General features: G+C 38.3%; 2 protein-coding genes and 1 long non-coding RNA gene across 3 annotated transcripts; 2 read left to right on the forward strand and 1 right to left on the reverse strand.

Annotated features, from left to right (window-relative positions):
- Positions 1 to 5,093: 5,093 nt before the first annotated feature.
- Positions 5,094 to 6,492, forward strand: LOC137246466 (PSME3-interacting protein). The gene is made up of 4 exons (XM_067777562.1): positions 5,094 to 5,558; positions 5,619 to 5,717; positions 5,792 to 5,952; positions 6,015 to 6,492. The coding sequence occupies exons 1-4, from the start codon at positions 5,462 to 5,464 to the stop codon at positions 6,402 to 6,404; spliced, it is 747 nt and encodes a 248-aa protein (XP_067633663.1). The 5' UTR covers positions 5,094 to 5,461; the 3' UTR covers positions 6,405 to 6,492.
- Positions 6,493 to 10,563: 4,071 nt separating this feature from the next.
- Positions 10,564 to 12,904, reverse strand: Ns2 (nucleostemin 2). Its single transcript, XM_067777564.1, has 3 exons — positions 12,556 to 12,904; positions 11,811 to 12,489; positions 10,564 to 11,758 (listed from the first exon to the last, which is right to left on the reverse strand). The coding sequence occupies exons 1-3, from the start codon at positions 12,763 to 12,765 to the stop codon at positions 10,632 to 10,634; spliced, it is 2,016 nt and encodes a 671-aa protein (XP_067633665.1). The 5' UTR covers positions 12,766 to 12,904; the 3' UTR covers positions 10,564 to 10,631.
- Positions 12,905 to 13,467: 563 nt separating this feature from the next.
- Positions 13,468 to 13,915, forward strand: LOC137246468 (uncharacterized). Its single transcript, XR_010951509.1, has 3 exons — positions 13,468 to 13,602; positions 13,689 to 13,738; positions 13,809 to 13,915. It is a non-coding gene; the product is annotated as an uncharacterized lncRNA (long non-coding RNA).
- The last annotated feature ends 3,615 nt before the right edge of the window (positions 13,916 to 17,530 follow it).

Genomic DNA, 17,530 nt, shown 5'->3' on the forward strand with positions numbered 1-17,530 from the left:
ATTAATCGCTGGTTGGGCCTAGGAACGACTGGGCAATCACAGAGTTACATATTTTTGCTGACGCATCCGAGCGCGCTTATGCCGCTGTTATATACGCGCGCACGCTGCAGCTCGACGGTAGTGTCACTGTTGCCTTGATATCGTCGAAAATGAAAGTAGCGCCGCTCAAAACTACAACATTGCCGCGCCTAGAACTCATAGTGTACAGGTACAAGTGTGTTGACTTCTTTCTGACAGGCACTCGCTTAAGTGAGCATAAGGGGAAAATCTGGGTTGCCATTGTTGTTTCGGTTGAAAACGGTCAATTAGGGTTCTGTGCAGAGACGTAAAAGATTGAAACAGGGTTTATGTAGTCACAAAAGTGTTGCTCCTGTTCCACAGCATTTCAATTTTATATCATGGCGAAAAGTGTTCAGCTCAGAGTTATTGATTTTCATTAAAAGTTTAATTTATTATGGAGGGTTACTCCTTTAAGTGTGAAAAGCAGAGAAAACGTAGAGTTTTTCAAATTATTGTGAAAAACTTATTAATTTGAATTTCTGTACCCAAGTTCATTATATTTGTGTAACACAAGAATATGGAGGTCAATTCCCTAACTATGAAAAACTGAAAAATGTACACTTATTGAAAACTCATTTGCACACACAATTTACACTTTGAATTTAGTTATATTTTTATGTACGAAATTTTGAAACTAAAAACAAAATTTTCATTTGTCAGAAAAAATAGATAAAAACATCCTAATGTCAAAAAACCCTATCGAAATACAAACTGGCTTGTTTGTTTTTAATGAACTACGTTGTATTTTTCTTGTATTTCGTTAGATTTTTTATACTCAGTTGAGCAGAGCTCATAGAGTATATTAACTTTGATTGGATAACGGTTGGTTGTACAGGTATAAAGGAATCGAGATAGATATAGACTTCCATTATCAAAATCATCAGTATCGAAAAAAAATTTGATTGAGCCATGTCCGTCCGTCCGTCCGTTAACACGATAACTTGAGTAAATTTTGAGGTATCTTGACGAAATTTGGTATGTAGGTTTCTGGGCACTCATACATAAATGCTTTGGTTGCGTGCCTACGCTTCGACAACGCAAGACGAAAAACAATGAAACGCCGTACGTTATCTTTGCTTTGAAGCGACCAAAGCGTTTATATAATTTTGCCCTTATGCATTTGTGTAAACAGCCTTAAAAGTGAAATTTTTCCATGTTACACGTGTGGCGCTTTATATTTTGACTCTAATTTAAATAAATTTTGCTTTCCATATGTTTCCGCATTGTTGCAGGCTACAAATCTTCAAGTATTCTTATTTCCGCGGAAATATATGCAACTATTTCATCTGTAAATACTACAAAGTTTTATTAAACTCTCAAATGCCACTCAGCTTGAAGTACTCTTGCGTACCAAAAATGCAACTCTAGACCTGAGATTTGCATCAGGTGAGCGAGGCTGTTTGTAGTTTTGACGTTTATCGCTTAGCTGACACACTTGTATACATTGTAAATTTTACCAAGTAGCGCAACTAACAGCTGATCGGTGAAAATTCGCACAATCACACACACAGTTCTCGACTCAGTTTCAAAACAAAACTTTAGATTATTTAATTCATATTTTAAAGTGAGATATTCCTTACAAATGTATGTATACAGATTATATATGGCGTTTTTGTTGTTATTAAAACAATAGTTTTATTTATATTAAAGCTTTTATCATTTTTTTTTTTAACTTTGAAAAATCTCCGAACACCATTCCTTCATTATATGACATTCGACTGCCTAGTCCACTGCTTTCCACTCTATTCGCAACATAACCTCTACTTAAGCTGCCAAACTATATAGTAAACAATGCTTGTATAGGTACACTATGCTAGAACTGTGCGCCGCACATCTAGCTGCTAAGTTGGCGTGAAGTATTTTACACAGTTGTCATAACATCCGCTATCCGTTTTACGCATGGACAGGCTCCACTATTACCTTGGCATGGTTACAATCACACCCTAGCCGATGGGTAGCCTTCGTTGCCAACCGCGTTGCCGACATTTAGGAAGTCCTGCCACCTGAGTGCTGGAACCATGTGCGCTCAGAGCTAAGCCCAGCAGATTGTGCCTCGAGAGGCATAACTCCGTCCGAGCTAACGCGCCAGCAACTTTGGTGGTTTGGTCCTGAGTTCCTGAAAAGTCCGACCCAGTTCTGGAAGCAAACGTCAAATCAGCATACAACCGAGTTGGGCGTTCGTAATAAAGTTGCTCACGTCACGACTTTAAATGAGCACTGGCCGATATTTACGAAGTTTTCGTCTTGTTCGAAGCTACGACGCGTCATTGCCTACGTATTGCGTTTTTTTCAATAACGCTAGAGCCCGCACTCGACTCAACGATGCTAAGTTGTTTGGGCCTCCTAGTTGTCAAAAATTATCTGAAGCTGAACTTCGTCTGGTCAGGTATACACAACACGTTTATTTCCCTAATGAAATTTCTCTTTGCAGCGCAAAACGGCCCGTTCCGCTTCGCAGCAGTCTTTTGCGCTTGCAGCCATACCTTGATGAAACCAACGTCTTACGTGTGGGAGGCAGACTAAAGAATGCAGAAGTAACTCATGACGTAAAACACCCCATTATACTGCCGAAAAACTTCCCGCTTGCGAAACTCATTATCGGTGAGATACATACATTTACGCTCCACGCTGGGCCCCGCATTATGCAAACTATACTACAACGGCGGTATTGGGTTATCGGCGCCCGCAACCTAATTCGTATCATTTACCACAAATGCTGGAAATGTACATTGGTGAACCGTAATCTCGCTACCCAGTCAATGGGAGACTTGCCCGCGGCTCGAACTACCTTCGCTCGATGTTTTACGCGCACCGCTGTTGATTTCGCTGGGCCATACAACTACAAATTCACCCATGAAAGAGGTGCGAAGGCTACTAAGGGGTATATCTGTTCATTCGTCTGCATGTGCGCTGGGGCGGTGCATTTAGAGTTTTTTAGCGACTTGTCGACGTTTGGGTTTCTTAATGCTTTTAAGAGATTCATGAATCGCAGAGCGAATTATAAGTTATGTCGTCGGACAATGGCACAAATTTTGTTGGCGCTGAGAAGGAGTTGCGCATGGCATTCCAAAAGTGCATGGCGGACACCAAACTCCATTCGTTTTTCACCGAGTCCAAAATAGAGTGGCGCTTCAACCCCCCATCAACGCCCCACATGGGAGGTTACTGGGAGACTGGTATTAAGCGAATAAAGTACCATCTCAAGCGCGTGCTAGGCGAAACGCTGTTGTCCTACGAAGAGTTCACCACATTGTTGACGGATATAGAAGCTTGCGTAAACTACCACCCGCTCTGGGACAATTCTTCATCCGCTGCTGACCTGGAAGTCTTAACTCCCGGTCATTTTATCATCGGCGAACCGTTGAAATCAATTCCAGAACCTGAGGGTCAAGGGTTCTGTGGAAGTCTTCGTCAGCGTCGGCAAGCGATCTCTGCTATGAGACAGCATTTCTGGCGTCGGTGGAGAGATGAATACCTAGTCAGTATACAGCGTCGATCTAAATGGTTTTGCCCTTCACGTAACTTCGCAGAAGGCGATGTAGTTGCCGTTGTCAATGAATCAACACCACCGACGAAGTGGACCATGGCGAGAGTATTAAAATGCAATCCCGGTACAGACGGGCGTGTACGAAATTTTAGAATAGCACCCCCCGAGTTGGGGGTAAAACTTGGTATCAAATGAAAGAGTGAGCTCTTCCGAGCACAAATATATATATTTTAAAGTGCGCGAACTTATAATTTAAAAGTTATTTGTTGTTAAAGTTTGCAAATTTAGCAAATTTCTATAGCACTTTAAATTAAAATTTACATATCTTTCAAAACCCTAATCCACATACATATCTATATAAATTGGCAACGCTAAACTTAGATTGCATTTTTGTATATTTCACATTTCAATTTGTATTGTTTTTACTTATTATAAATGTTTTTATTAAATCAATCGCGCTTTTGTTGCAACATGCACATTTATATATATATATATTTTATTGATGACATTACAAAGCTGCCACATAAACAAAAAAAAAGCAAATATAATTATTACCTTACCACCTTTCAGTTAATAAAGAAAAAGGAAAATATATATTTTTACTACTCATTTTGAGAAGTTGAAACACCTTTCCGCGTAGGCGGCCTTTTATTTATATATTTATATTTTACTACTCATTTTGAGAAGTTGAAACACCTTTCCGCGTAGGCGGCCTTCGGCCGCGCTTATAAAGAATAGCCCTGTGCTACGCCATGCCAAGTCCGGATGTGTGGTATAACCATGGCTACCGCCACGGTGATGTCCTTCTGCGTGAAGGATGTTCTGCGCAGAAGGGTGTACTACGCAGAGGGACATCACCGCGGTAGCCACGGTTATACCACACACCCGGACTTGGCACGGCGTAGCCCAGGGTTATTTTTTATAAGCGCGGCCGAAGGCCGCCTATGCAGAAAGGTGTTCTACGCAGAATTACTGTGCATGGCGCACCCGGTGTTGGACCGGCTAGCATAACAATAAACATAAGAGTTATAAGGTAATACCAGCTCGTTCACGAATGCAAAAAAGAACGTTTTCAAATTTTTGGTAAATAAAGACTAGAAAAGTTAAAGATATATATACATCAGATGAAAGGTATTTTTATAAGTTATTTTTCGATTCTGCACTTGTTCCGGTTTTTAGATGTGGCAGCACAGATTTGTAATGTCATAAAATATATATACGTATACACATATAAAAGTTGTATAGAAATTTGCAAATTTTAACAACAAATAACTTTTAAATTATAAGTTTGCGCACTTTAAGATATATATATTTGTGATCGGGAGTACTCTTTCATTTGATACCAAGTTAAACCCCGAACTCGGGGGTGCTAAACTAAATCGCTGCCTAAATTTTTTAACATTGTTGAAACTATCATAGATAGTTCAAGGACGGCGGTATGTTGAGTTCAAATTAACATAATCTTAAAGTTTTCATAATAGCACTGAAAGGGTTAATGCACAAGCATCGGCAATCATGTTTGACATTTGTCTTATTCTCGTGTTCTTATATTTTGCCATTCGCCTTCATTTCGCCTTTGAATTTACTACTTATCTATTTGCTTTTTCGCTGTGCACTACATACCGCCACAATTATTTAATTGTGAATATATTTATCAGTTGTATTACAATCAAGTGTATTGTTATAATTAAGGCGAAGTTAATCGAAACACGGCATTTTATGATTTGCATTGGAAAGGTATCTCCACATCCGCATACAGTCTACCAAATCAACCCGCAGCTGTTACCAACACGCAACCCGTGTCACCAACATTCTTATATCGATAGTTAAATCGATATTATTCTAGTTCTACTGCATGTACTTTGCAAAATATATAGATCGACGAATTAACAAATTGTTACAATTCCTAAAAATATGAGTTCTGGCTTTGTTACAGAAAAGGAAGCGGAAGAAGAACGGCAGCGACGTCAAGAGGAATGGGAGAAAGTGCGCACCCCAGATCAACCACTGGGTAGGAACTTGGATATAAAACTTTAAGTAGCAAAAAAGTAAAAAATTCTATAATTTATAGAACGACCAGAAGAGCCATACGATGGGCGATCACTTTTTGACCGTCTTAAGGAACAGAAAATGAAAAAGGACATGGAATACGAAGAAGCTCACAAATTAAGTTAGACCGCAATTATACTATACAATAATTATAGCAGAGCTTATGTTTTTTTATTATTTTATAATCTTGGCTAGAGAATTTAATACGTGGCTTGGATGATGAAGAAGTGCAATTCCTTGAGTTGATCGATCAAAATAAAATTGATGCAGAAAAAAAGCAATTGCAAGAGGAACGAAAAGAATTGCAAGAATTCCGCGACCGCGTGGCCACATTACAAGAAGAATCTGCTGATAAAGTAGGTATATTTGGTTGATGTAATACGTTTATCACTTTTCATTTGTCTATGATATTTTATAGAAGCTCCAATCTGAAATAAAAACAAGTAGAGTGTCGAAAATTGTAACAGCACGGCCCACGCAAAAGTCTCTGCTTGGAGTTGGAATTAAACGCAAGGTTAATGGTGAGCCCACAACCTCCTCAAATTCCACCGATAACAAAAAATATGATGGCGATATTGTAGTTGAAGATAAGCAAATAAATTTATTACCCAATATTAAAACAAACCAATTCGACAAAGGACAGTTAAAATGCATGGCTATACTGCCTGGCATTGGGCCCTACGCCGAGTCTAGTGATTCGGAAATGAGTAGCGGTAGCGAAGATGAACCCGAAAATGATAATCATAATAAATATGACTTGGTGGGGCGTAAAAGGCAAAAGAAGAAGATTTGTCAGGATGATGATTGATAATTAGATTTTCTAGGAATAAATACATAAATATATTGTAACCAGTTCACAATCGATTCAAACATTAAATTATATATATCTATACATACATGTATAAGTATATATTTATTGTGGGAAAACTGAGCTCGTTATAGCAACCTTATGCCATTCTTTTTACTAGCCCTTTGCTTGGAAGATATCAGCTGTTGTTTCAAATGATAAATTTTTTTGGTGCAACATGTAGCATGTTGTTGGCTTATATTCAATACCTTCCATCGATTGATGACAATTTGTGATCGGCCGCGGCTGTTAGGTGGGGCGAAGCATTGCCACAACAACAACAACAGCAACTTTATCGAAAATGTGTTTCAGATGGTGAAATCCCTGACTCATCTTTCATGTATGACATTAAAGCCAGCTTTAAAACTTAGCTCAAATTATATTAATCATTGTGAATACAGAAAGGATTTCTGTACAAAAATACTATGGATTCCACCCCCGGTTTCGGAAGGACCCGGTCCATTTTTCGGGTTTTCGTTAAAATTTATAAACGAGCTAAAATTTGTATTTTCCGCCTTCGGATTATTATTGTCGAGGTCAATACGCGTACTCTGACACCTCTCGAAATTATTGGACACGTATTGGCAGTCAACCCCTGTTCTAGACTACACTGGTCGACGGCCAAAATTTACCAGAGACGCCGTTATGAAATTCGTATGTAAAACCACCCCCTGATTTCGAAAATCGAGTTCATTTTTGATTCTATGGTACCGTTTTTGAGATATTTGCAATTTACCGTTATTCGAAAAAACCAAAAAGGTGGCCCCTTTTAATTACGTATATCTCACGAACGGGTAAAGCAATTGCAAAAGACAGAATCGGAAAGACAATAAAATTTGCTATAAATGCTAAATACATTGTTTTTGCTCAACCAGATAGTTTTCGAGATATTAGCTTATAATTTCAGATTTTTGTTTTTTTTATGAAAAAATATGAAAAAAATTACTCTTTGCGAGGGCAGCATTCCAAAACCACAACTTTTTTTCCAGATGTTTTTTACGTAAAGCTCTGTCTAATTAAAAAAAAGATAAGCTACCATCGAAGAAAATCGATGCAAAACTACGTAAGTTATAAGCGATCAAATAAAAATACTTAGGTTGGGCAATTTCAAAGTATAGCTCAAAACGTATGTATGGTATAAAGAAGAGTGAAATATCTGGCTTTGCTCTGTTTCTATTTAGTTAAAAGTTTAATTTGTGAATGAAATTTCCCATATTTTTAACTTTTTTTTTAAATTTATTTATGTTTATACTATATTCTAACAATCTTTATCTTAATTTGATTTTACTATGTAGTCGAAATAATTATGTGTTCTACTTTGACGCTTATTCAGTTTAGGATCGGTTTCTCTTATGAGAAACCAGCAGTAATCACCCATAATTGCGACGTCCCAGAATACTTGATATCGATTCTCAATTAATTTAATTTGGCCTTTAAGCCATTTTCGCATAATTATTGATTAAGTCGTTCACTATCTGCTCGTAGTTAGGGCTTTTGTGTCTACCGAGAAAAGAAGCAACGACCTTTTCAAAGGATTCTCACGCTGCTGCCTCAACTGATGAGAGCAGTCTTTTGAATTGATTACTGTTGATCAACTTTTTTATTTGTGCTCCAACAAAAATACCTTCCTTTATCTTGGCTTGAGAAATATCTGGAAAAATTGTTTTCATATAGTCGAATGCTTCGCCTTCTTTGTCCAAAGCCTTAACCAAGTTTTTAATGAGACCGAGCTTGATGTGTAAGGGTGGAAGTGTGATTTTCTCTTTCTTGACAAGAGGGGTGTATTTGATGTTATCCACACCAACGGTAAACTCGACTCTTTCCGGCCAATCCTTTCTGACGTAGTGGTCCCTACGAGCTCGGCTATCCCACTTGCAAAGGAAGCAGCAGTGCTTGGTGTAGCCACTTTGTAGACCGCATAGCATTGCAACGACTGAGATCCGAACATATTTTCCAATCATGCTCTTCATATTTGATAAATTTGAGTAGTTTTTGCGTTTCCTCGTAGGTTTCCTTTGTATTTACTGCATGTACGATCGGGATAGAAGGCTTTTTGTTACAAATATGCAATAATACAGCCTTCAAACTCAGTTTATTGCTGTCTATGAACAATCGCCAGTCTTTTGAATCATAGTGTTTGGAAAATTGTTCGTGACGAGTTCTACAATATATCACCTTAACATCGGATGACACAAATTTAAATTGTTGCATACGAGAAGCGTGGATCTCGGCCTTTTCCTTGGATAGTTCCAAATCTCTTATCCAATCATTAAGTTGTGCTTGTGACAGAACGTTTCTCTCGTTTCCCATGCGAAATTCAGTACAACTTGATTCCACGCACTCAGATATTACTGTTGACAATGGAACTGGATTCGCAACTGCCGTTGAATGTAGTACTGGTAATGTCACTGTAGGTAAGCTGGCATAGGTTACTCTTCTTGATCTTCCAATGCCAACTACTTTTGTTTGACAAATATAACACTCTATTGAATGGCAAGTAGGTTCTCTCCATATCATTGCTGTATCAAATTTTATTTGTTGTCCTGATTCCGACTGAATCAATTTTACTCGACACGATGTACACAAAGTGTTCGGTGTCCATGGTTTTTCAGCATTTTTAGGCTCAATGCCAAAATCCTCGGAGTATAAAGATTTCATATGATCTGAGAATACTCGTCGTCGCCTTATGATAGTATATTGGCCACACATGAAACAGAACATATCTGGATCGTTATTACAAACAAATTCTCGCTTCCTTTTACTCATTTTATTTTTTTTAATAAATCACGGTTTTGAAATTTGACTTATGAACTGAACTATCTTCGGCGAACCTTGCAGATGTTATGAAGTTTCAAGGCGCATTAACTCATATTTATACATATCTATCAAGAATAAAATTGAAAAAATCAAATCTTACCTAGACAGAAAGGTTCCTTTTTATACGAAGCCGGGAAAAGAAAATACTACCTGCTTTAGATGTAGGCTTTAAAAATTTTTTTGTGTCTTATAATTTTGAAAATCTACCTGCATACTTACCCATAAGTGACGGAAATACATGTTTATAACTACATGCCTACAGCAGGTTTCGAACCCAACCACTCTTCCTTTCGATGCAACCTCTCTACCTAATATAAAACAATTCGAGTATTAAAAGTACTATTTGATTTATTTAAAGAAAAAGTATTATCATTGTTATGGTGTTATTCGTTTATCCGGATAATATCCCATTTGCACTTTATACCTTTAATATATGTATGTATACATACATTGAAGTTGCGCAACCTGGGTATTTTTATTTGATCGTTTATAACTTACGTAGTTTTGCATCGATTTTATTCGATGATAGCTTATCTTTTTTCTAATTAAACAGAGCTTTACGCAAAGGAAAAATATCTGGATAAAAAGTTGTGGTTTTGGAATGTTTCCCTCGCAAAAAGTAATTTCTTTGATATTTTTTCATAAAAAAACAAAAATCTGAAATGATAAGCTAATATCTCGAAAACTGTCTGGTTGAGCAAAAAACAATGTATGATGTATTCATAGAAAATTTTATCGTCTTTCCGATTCTGTAAACTTTTTTGCAATTGCTTTACCCGTTCGTGAGATATACGTAATTAAAGGGAGCCACCTTTTTGGTTTTTTCGAATAACGGTAAATTGCAAATATCTCAAAAACTGTACCATAGAATCAAAAATGAACTCAATTTTCGAAATCAGGGGTTTTACATACGAATTTCATAACGGCGTTTCTGGTAAAGAGAAAAAGTTGAAATTCGTGGTCCAGTGCTATTACCCACGAGGTGAAAGTCTAGAACAGAGGTCGACTGCCAATACGCGTCCAAAAATATCGAGAGAGGTCTTAAAAGACGCGTATTAATCTCGACAATAATCCGAGGGAAGAAAAGAAAAAAATATCTCTGTCCGTAGACCACCATAAGGAACTTACCCGGCCATGTCGGGAACGATTTAGTATGACCACATGAAACATTCGAGGTACATTCGAGGTAGATTTTCAGTTAATATCGAATACATGCATTATTTAATTGAAATCATGTATTTGTTGTATTATTACACCTGCATTCGGTATACCTCATCTACCAAAAATTACTTTGTACAATTAATTTAATGCGAGCGTAAGCTTTTATTTCAAATCTTACCTCTACATATATAAAGTTATATTTTTTACAAATCAGGTTTCTTTTATTTTATTACGGTTACGATTTTTCACATTCGTTACTTCGTAGAAATTGCTGCCCACCTTTTTGCGTTTTTGGCTACGTTCAATTGATCGTTTCTGCTTCGCTGTTAACCGCTTTTTCGCTGCTTTTGGTTTACCACTACTTTCATCTTCGCTGTATTCGCTTAGATCGGGTTCCACTTTAAACTTACCAGACGTTGTTATCGCTATAGTAGCTTTACGTTTCACTGCGGCTTTTTTATGAACAACGCGTTCCAATGCATTATCATATTCGTCTTCAGAATAAAATTCACTAGCACCATCACTGGACTCATCTCCATCGTTGTCTGAATTCAGTTGTCGTTGCTTTTTACATTCCAGACGTTCTGCTTTTTGCTTTTCTAATAATTCCAAATCTAATTTGTCCAGCTCTCGTACATCGTCTGCTTCAAATTCAATGCCGACTTTGATTTTACGGAAGTCTTGAAGTTGTTTAAATTCCTTAGCCTTTTTAACCGAATCACTAACATATGTGGCTGCATCCGACTTTGCATCATCACCTTCTTGATTACACACATTATTTGTAGAATGGAGGTCTGCTTGTAATTTTGGTGTCTCATAACCTTCGGGAGCAACGTAAAATGGAAGCTTACCTCGTTGCCAATCGTTCAATACCATACGAGACATAACAGTTATATCAGGTTCACCACCCTTAAGCAATTTTCCAGATTTTTTTGCTAATTGTTCCAGAAAGTCTATTGAAGATGTCCAGTTATCAACTTTATAAGTTTTCTGAATGTATTCTTTGCGCACACGTTGTAAAACAGTTTCCACATAATCTTCTGGATTTGTAACTAATTCAACACGTACAACCCCTTTCAACACTTTTTCGGTGTCGGTTTCAGCTGATGGATAGACGACGCCAGGACAATCGATTAGGAATATACGTTTCATTAAAGTTATATATTGCCATACTTTTGTTTCACCAGCAATTGGTGCAACGTTACAGACTTTTTTAGAACGTAATGCATTAATTACGGAAGATTTGCCGACATTCGGATAGCCAATGAAGCCAACACTGATCTGTTTTTTATCAATATGCAATTTTCCCAATTGCCGAAAAAGATTTATAAGTGCACCTTAAATGAAAAAAATAAATATCAAAACCAATGACAGAAAAACACCACTAACCTTTTCCAAAAGGGTGTTGCATTGATGCATGAAATGCAATTGTGGGATACTCTGCACTCAGTATGGCTACCCAACGTTGGGTAACCCATACAGGTACTAAATCCACTTTATTCAATATGAAGAACAAGTGCTTATGAGGTTTTTCCTTGCTCAGAAATTGTTCTAAATATTTTGAACGAGTTCCAATGGGATCACGCGCATCGAGTACTTGCAGTAAAACATCCGATGAATCAATTACTTTATGTAATTCATTCCAAATGCGTCTACTTTGTCCAGCAGCAAATATCCAATCACGTTGTGCAGCTTTTTCACCTGTCTCCTCACGCACTAAATCTACATCTTTAGTTTGATCATAATTCTCTTCTTGTATTTCTACTGTTCGACTCAAATGTTCTATATCTCGTACTTTCAGGTTGACACGCTTGCGTTGCTTTTTCGGACCAAATGTACTATCAAAACTTTCTGTGTCCAACAGATGCACACGTTTGTATTTGCTGGTTTCATTAAGTAGTGTTATTGGCAATTGTGATGGCTTCATTATCACCTGATATGGATCTTTAACTGCTTTACCAATTTCATCTTGAAACTTTTGTAATGCATTTTGTGATATCACTCGTGTATTGCTAAACCATTTCGGCGATGGTTCCACTCTTGCTATTGTACCAGAGGGCAGACGACCCTTAACAACAATAAAGATGTTACTTAAAAAAAAAACTAAAACTCAAGAAGGCCAACATGGCATTACCTGGAAGGGTGCTGGAGTAATGATTTTACCTCTGCGATCCCGTTTTGCTTTGAAGTTACGATACATTTGCAACCTCTTGATTGTTGCCTGTGTTCTGGGATTACCTACACCTTTTAGGCCAGTTTTAGACCGCTCCGGGTTCATCGAATGGTTCGACCGGTTGAAGCCCTGCTTGCGCGGCGCCCCGGATTTACTTCGTACTTTTGGCATTTTTACTTGTTATACTTATGTTAACAACTAAAAGAATATAAGATTTTAACAATTAACAACTCGAAAAAGCTGTGCCCTTCCAGAAACAATCACTTTACAACGTGCAATAATGGAAAAGGAAAGTTTAGGTTATGTTTTGGTCACAGCTGACTTTGGTGTTTACTTGTATGGTGAGAGTTACACGTGCAATAAATGTGGTGATTGTATAGTGCAACTACAAGGTAGGCTCAGAACATATCTGCATTGTGAATGATAACTAAGGGCCGTTTTCTCGACTTCCTGTTAAAGGGAAGATTAGTCAACGGGCAGGTAAATTTGTTGGCAAGATATATTCTAGTTCATTTTCTCAACCTCTTGTTGAATAGTTATTTAATATTTTTGAAAAGGTGGTACCGCTGCGAACGGAAGGAAAAGGAAATGTCAAAAACAGCTTTAAAAAAAAAATAAAAGTTAAAGCCTGTGCCACAAAAATAAATAAAAAATATGAGTTCTTCGCAAAAAACTAAAAAAAGAGGTAAAAATTTTACCAAAGAGGAAGAGGTTGTGCTTGTAGATCTCGTGGAAGACTACAGGCACATAATCGAAAATAAGAAGTCAGATGCAGTGACTTGGCGGCAGAAGGAGCAGGGCTGGGAAGCATTGGCTGCGCAATTTAGAGCAAAAACTGGTGTCCACAGGGAATGGAAAGCGCTTCTGACCTGGCAGAGGAAAAGAGGGAGACCTACCGTACAGGAGGTGGTACTTCTACAATTAAAGTTGAAAATGTATCGCTGAGGATCGCGTCCATGCTCGATACTTCGGGCTCCGGGATGAACAACCCTCATGACGATGACATGGGTAAGTACTTAGAATTTCAATATAGTTTGCATGTACTATATGCGCATTCTCCACTGCTTTTTTTTTTTAAGATGGTGAAGTTTTAGACGAAGACACGGACAATGTGGACGTATCCATTGTGGAAGAAAAGGAAAATGTAAGTCGTATTTATTGTATTGATTGAAAATTCTAATATTATAATTTGTTGCTTATATGCATTTTCACAGTAGCCCCATGTGGTCCATGAGCAAAACAAAGAAGTGTGCGGTGCATATTCCTTTGGTGTATTTCGTGATATTCTCGCAGCTATTTGGTGTGCATTAATGCACGGGAAAAAAGTTTGCTTTTCATGGCATGTGAAGAGGTGGAGCGGAGACTCTCCATATGCCGGCATGCGTTGGATATTCTAAGCTCCATGAGTTTGAGATAAGATAAAAAAAACTACATATTTTGTTTTACATATTCTCATGCTATCTCCATCTATATTTTCTATACTATTATATTGTCGGTCCCATAGAACTCTAACACATTCAGGTTAAAGATTTCACTAACAATCATTCTATGTATTTTTTAGGATATTACATTGGATGAGAGTAGCCAGACTGGTCACGACTGGGCTTCATGCAACCCTGCCAATTTGAGGCAGAAAAAGAGTGACGAACTTTGTGTCGTAAAAAGTTAGAGGCGCAAGCGAAATATGGAGGAAGAGAAGATGAACCTTGTGCTACTACAACAAGAGTTTTATAGGGATGAAAACACGCGAGCCGCTGCGAAACATGAGCTAGAAAAGCTGAACGCTGAAGAGAAGCATAAGCAGGAACTCATAAATCTTCAGCTAAAGAATGAGTTGCTAGAGCTTGAGCTAAAGGAAAAAATGGCAAAATATTCTACCAAATGTAAGAACACTGATTTCCAAAATAACAAAAATTTTATATAATAATAATTCTAGAAAATTTTATTTCATTATCTTTTCAGGAAATGCTTTTCTCATCGAGTAATTTAGTTGTTTGTACTATTTATTTTAAGTTATTTACATACACTCTTGGTCATATTAATAGGTTCAAAATTTAACATATATTTATCCTTAAATTTTTTTGAGTGAATTTCCGGTTTTTTGTATACCAAATGGGCTTATGCCACTTTCAAAAAAACATTTTTTCGATATCGTTTTATAGCTAAGTTTCTTTCGGCTGTACTATCATATAAAATCATTTACAATTTTGTACGTGTTAATATGGGCATGAGTGTATAACTATATTTATTGAAAACTGAATTCGCTACTAATTTTATATTTTGTTAAACGTTATTAGTTTTTAATACTATGTTTGCTATGAAATTATTTATTATAAATAAGTTAATTTAAATGGGTATTAATTAGTAAATTACATACAGTACCCACAAAAGTCTACGTAAAGCAAAATTTCTTAAAAAATCACAATTTTTGTATTTTTTAAATTTAAATATCTTTTGAACTACTAATCGGATTCAAACAATGTTTACGTCAACAACTAGGTAATAATAAAAGCTTTTATTTGATATGCAAAACTTATAAATTTTGTATAAAATAATTTCTAGAAAAAGTTGCACACTATTATTTATATTTATTACGTCGAAAAGTCTACCAAAATATATTGTAACGAATTTACTTGCAAATCCTCTTATTTGCAATCTTCTGTCAACGTTCGTATCGATAAATTGTTGAATAAATAACTCCAATTTTGAATAATGGAAAAATGGCCTTTATTAAAGTACTTCACAATTACAATTATACTTTGCAACGAATAACTTGCGTAACAACCAAACTGATTGATAGTTCAAATGAAACTCTACTATTCAAAATAATACTGCTATTGCTCGCTAGATATCGTCTTAATCGAAACTGATTGACAACTCAAATCAAACTGAATTACATCGCCTCTACATCTGTCGCCTTTTATACTCTTTGGTTTCCTCGTTCGCATCTTCTAGAATCTACTAGCATTGTCCATGAGCTCTCAAACTTCTCAGCTATAACTAAAATTGCACAATTTTATACATCTTCTAGGCGCTTCCAGAATCTACTAGTCCAGTAGCTCTCAAACTTCTCAGCTGTAACTACAATTGCACAATTTTATAGTTTTTCTCATTGCATACTTATAGGAGTATCTCCGATATATGCATGTGTTAGTGCATTGACTCTCCGCTGCTTGTATACGTACATGGTACATATATGTAGACGCAGTTATTGTTTCGTTTGCCTGCTGGAAGTGTGGGCAAAGCGGCCACAAAGCTTCGGCCTGTACCGCAGCTCCAAAATGTTACCTGTGTAATACACAGAAGCTCGATCATGTCCCTGGATCTGGAGTATGCAGCATTTTCAGAGCGGCATTCGCTGTTGCAAAGGCCAAAGTCTCAATTCAATAGTGATTAGTTTTATCCAAGGCAACCTAAACCGGAGCAGACTTGCTGATGAGCTACTACAACAGTTGGTCTTAGACCATAAAGCTAACAGCGTTATCATCAGCGAACTCTATAGAGCCCGAAATGATTGGCATATAGACAACACCGGCACCGCCGCAATCTGGATGACAGATGCAAACGCCAATATTGTGAACCGTGTTGCCGGACAAGGCTACGTCCGCCTAACTACGAATAATACCACAATAGTAAGCTGCTACTTGTCCCCGAATGATCCCATTCAAACGTTCAGGGAGAAGCTTGAACTTATTGAAGACGACCTGAGGGACTTAACTAGTAACCTGGTTGTGGCGGGAGACTTTAACGCAAGAGCCGTGGAATGGGACATGCCGCAGACTAACACCCGTGGAAGGTTAGTCCTTGAGATGGCAGCCAGGCTCGGTTTGAACGTGCTTAACACTGGTACGACCCCTACATACCGACGGCCAGGCTTTGGATACTCGATCCCCGATGTAACACTAGTGTCAGAAAGCCTGCTGCTGACCGCTGCTGGATGGAGAGTCATAGAGGATCTGACTGGCAGCGATCACAACTACATCACTTTCCACCTAAACGATCCCGGTCAGAGGCAGATTCCGAACGGGCCACGCAGAACAAAAGCATGGGACGCATCCAAGGTCGACTCTGCCACGTTCTCCGCATCAGTACTGGGGGATGCCCGACGGATAATCAACAACTCCAGTCCGACGGAAGAGACGGTTGAAAAGACAATGAGCTGTCTTCGCCACGCTTGCAACCTCTCTATGCCACGGAGGGGAGTGTGGAGGGGTAAAAAGCAGGTATACTGGTGGAATAGCGAAATCGCGGAGCTGCGGAAAATATGCCACAGGATGCGAAGGCTAGCAACTCACGCGCGCGGCAGGCCTGAGGCTCTAGAAAAGTCGGAAGCGTACAAAGGAGCGAAGAAAGCTCTTAGTGCTGCCATTAAGCAAAGCAAGCTTAAGTGCTGGAAAGCGCTTTGCGAGGAAGTGGATCGAGACCCATGGGGGCAGGGATATAAGATAGTAATGAAGAAGTTCCGTCCGCCAAACCAGCTGATGGACGAGAACCAAATAAGGAACATTGTGGATGGCCTGTTTCCCACCCAACTGCCTAGGGAGGGCGGGTACGTTACCCATGAAGATCGCAACGTGGAACCATTCCAAGAAGAAGAGCTTAAAACTGCCGTGCGAACTATGAAACCTAGGAAAGCATCTGGGCCCGACGGAATACCCACGGAGGCAATTAGACTAGCTGCAAACGACTGCCCAGAACTTATGTTGCACATGTACAACAAATGTCTCGAAGAAAGAATTTTCCCCACCATATGGAAGACAGCACGACTGGTCCTCATTCCAAAAGGGAAAGGAGATCCCAACTCTCCATCATCCTACCGTCCCCTATGTATGTTGGACACAGCAGGAAAATTGATGGAGAGTCTCCTGAAGCAACGCCTCACCAGGGCGTTACAGGACGCCGGAGGACTGTCGCCCAGACAGCATGGTTTTCGGAG

The sequence above is a fragment of the Eurosta solidaginis genome, chromosome 3, assembly GCF_040869045.1.
Source record: "Eurosta solidaginis isolate ZX-2024a chromosome 3, ASM4086904v1, whole genome shotgun sequence".
Lineage (NCBI taxonomy): Eukaryota > Metazoa > Arthropoda > Insecta > Diptera > Tephritidae > Eurosta > Eurosta solidaginis.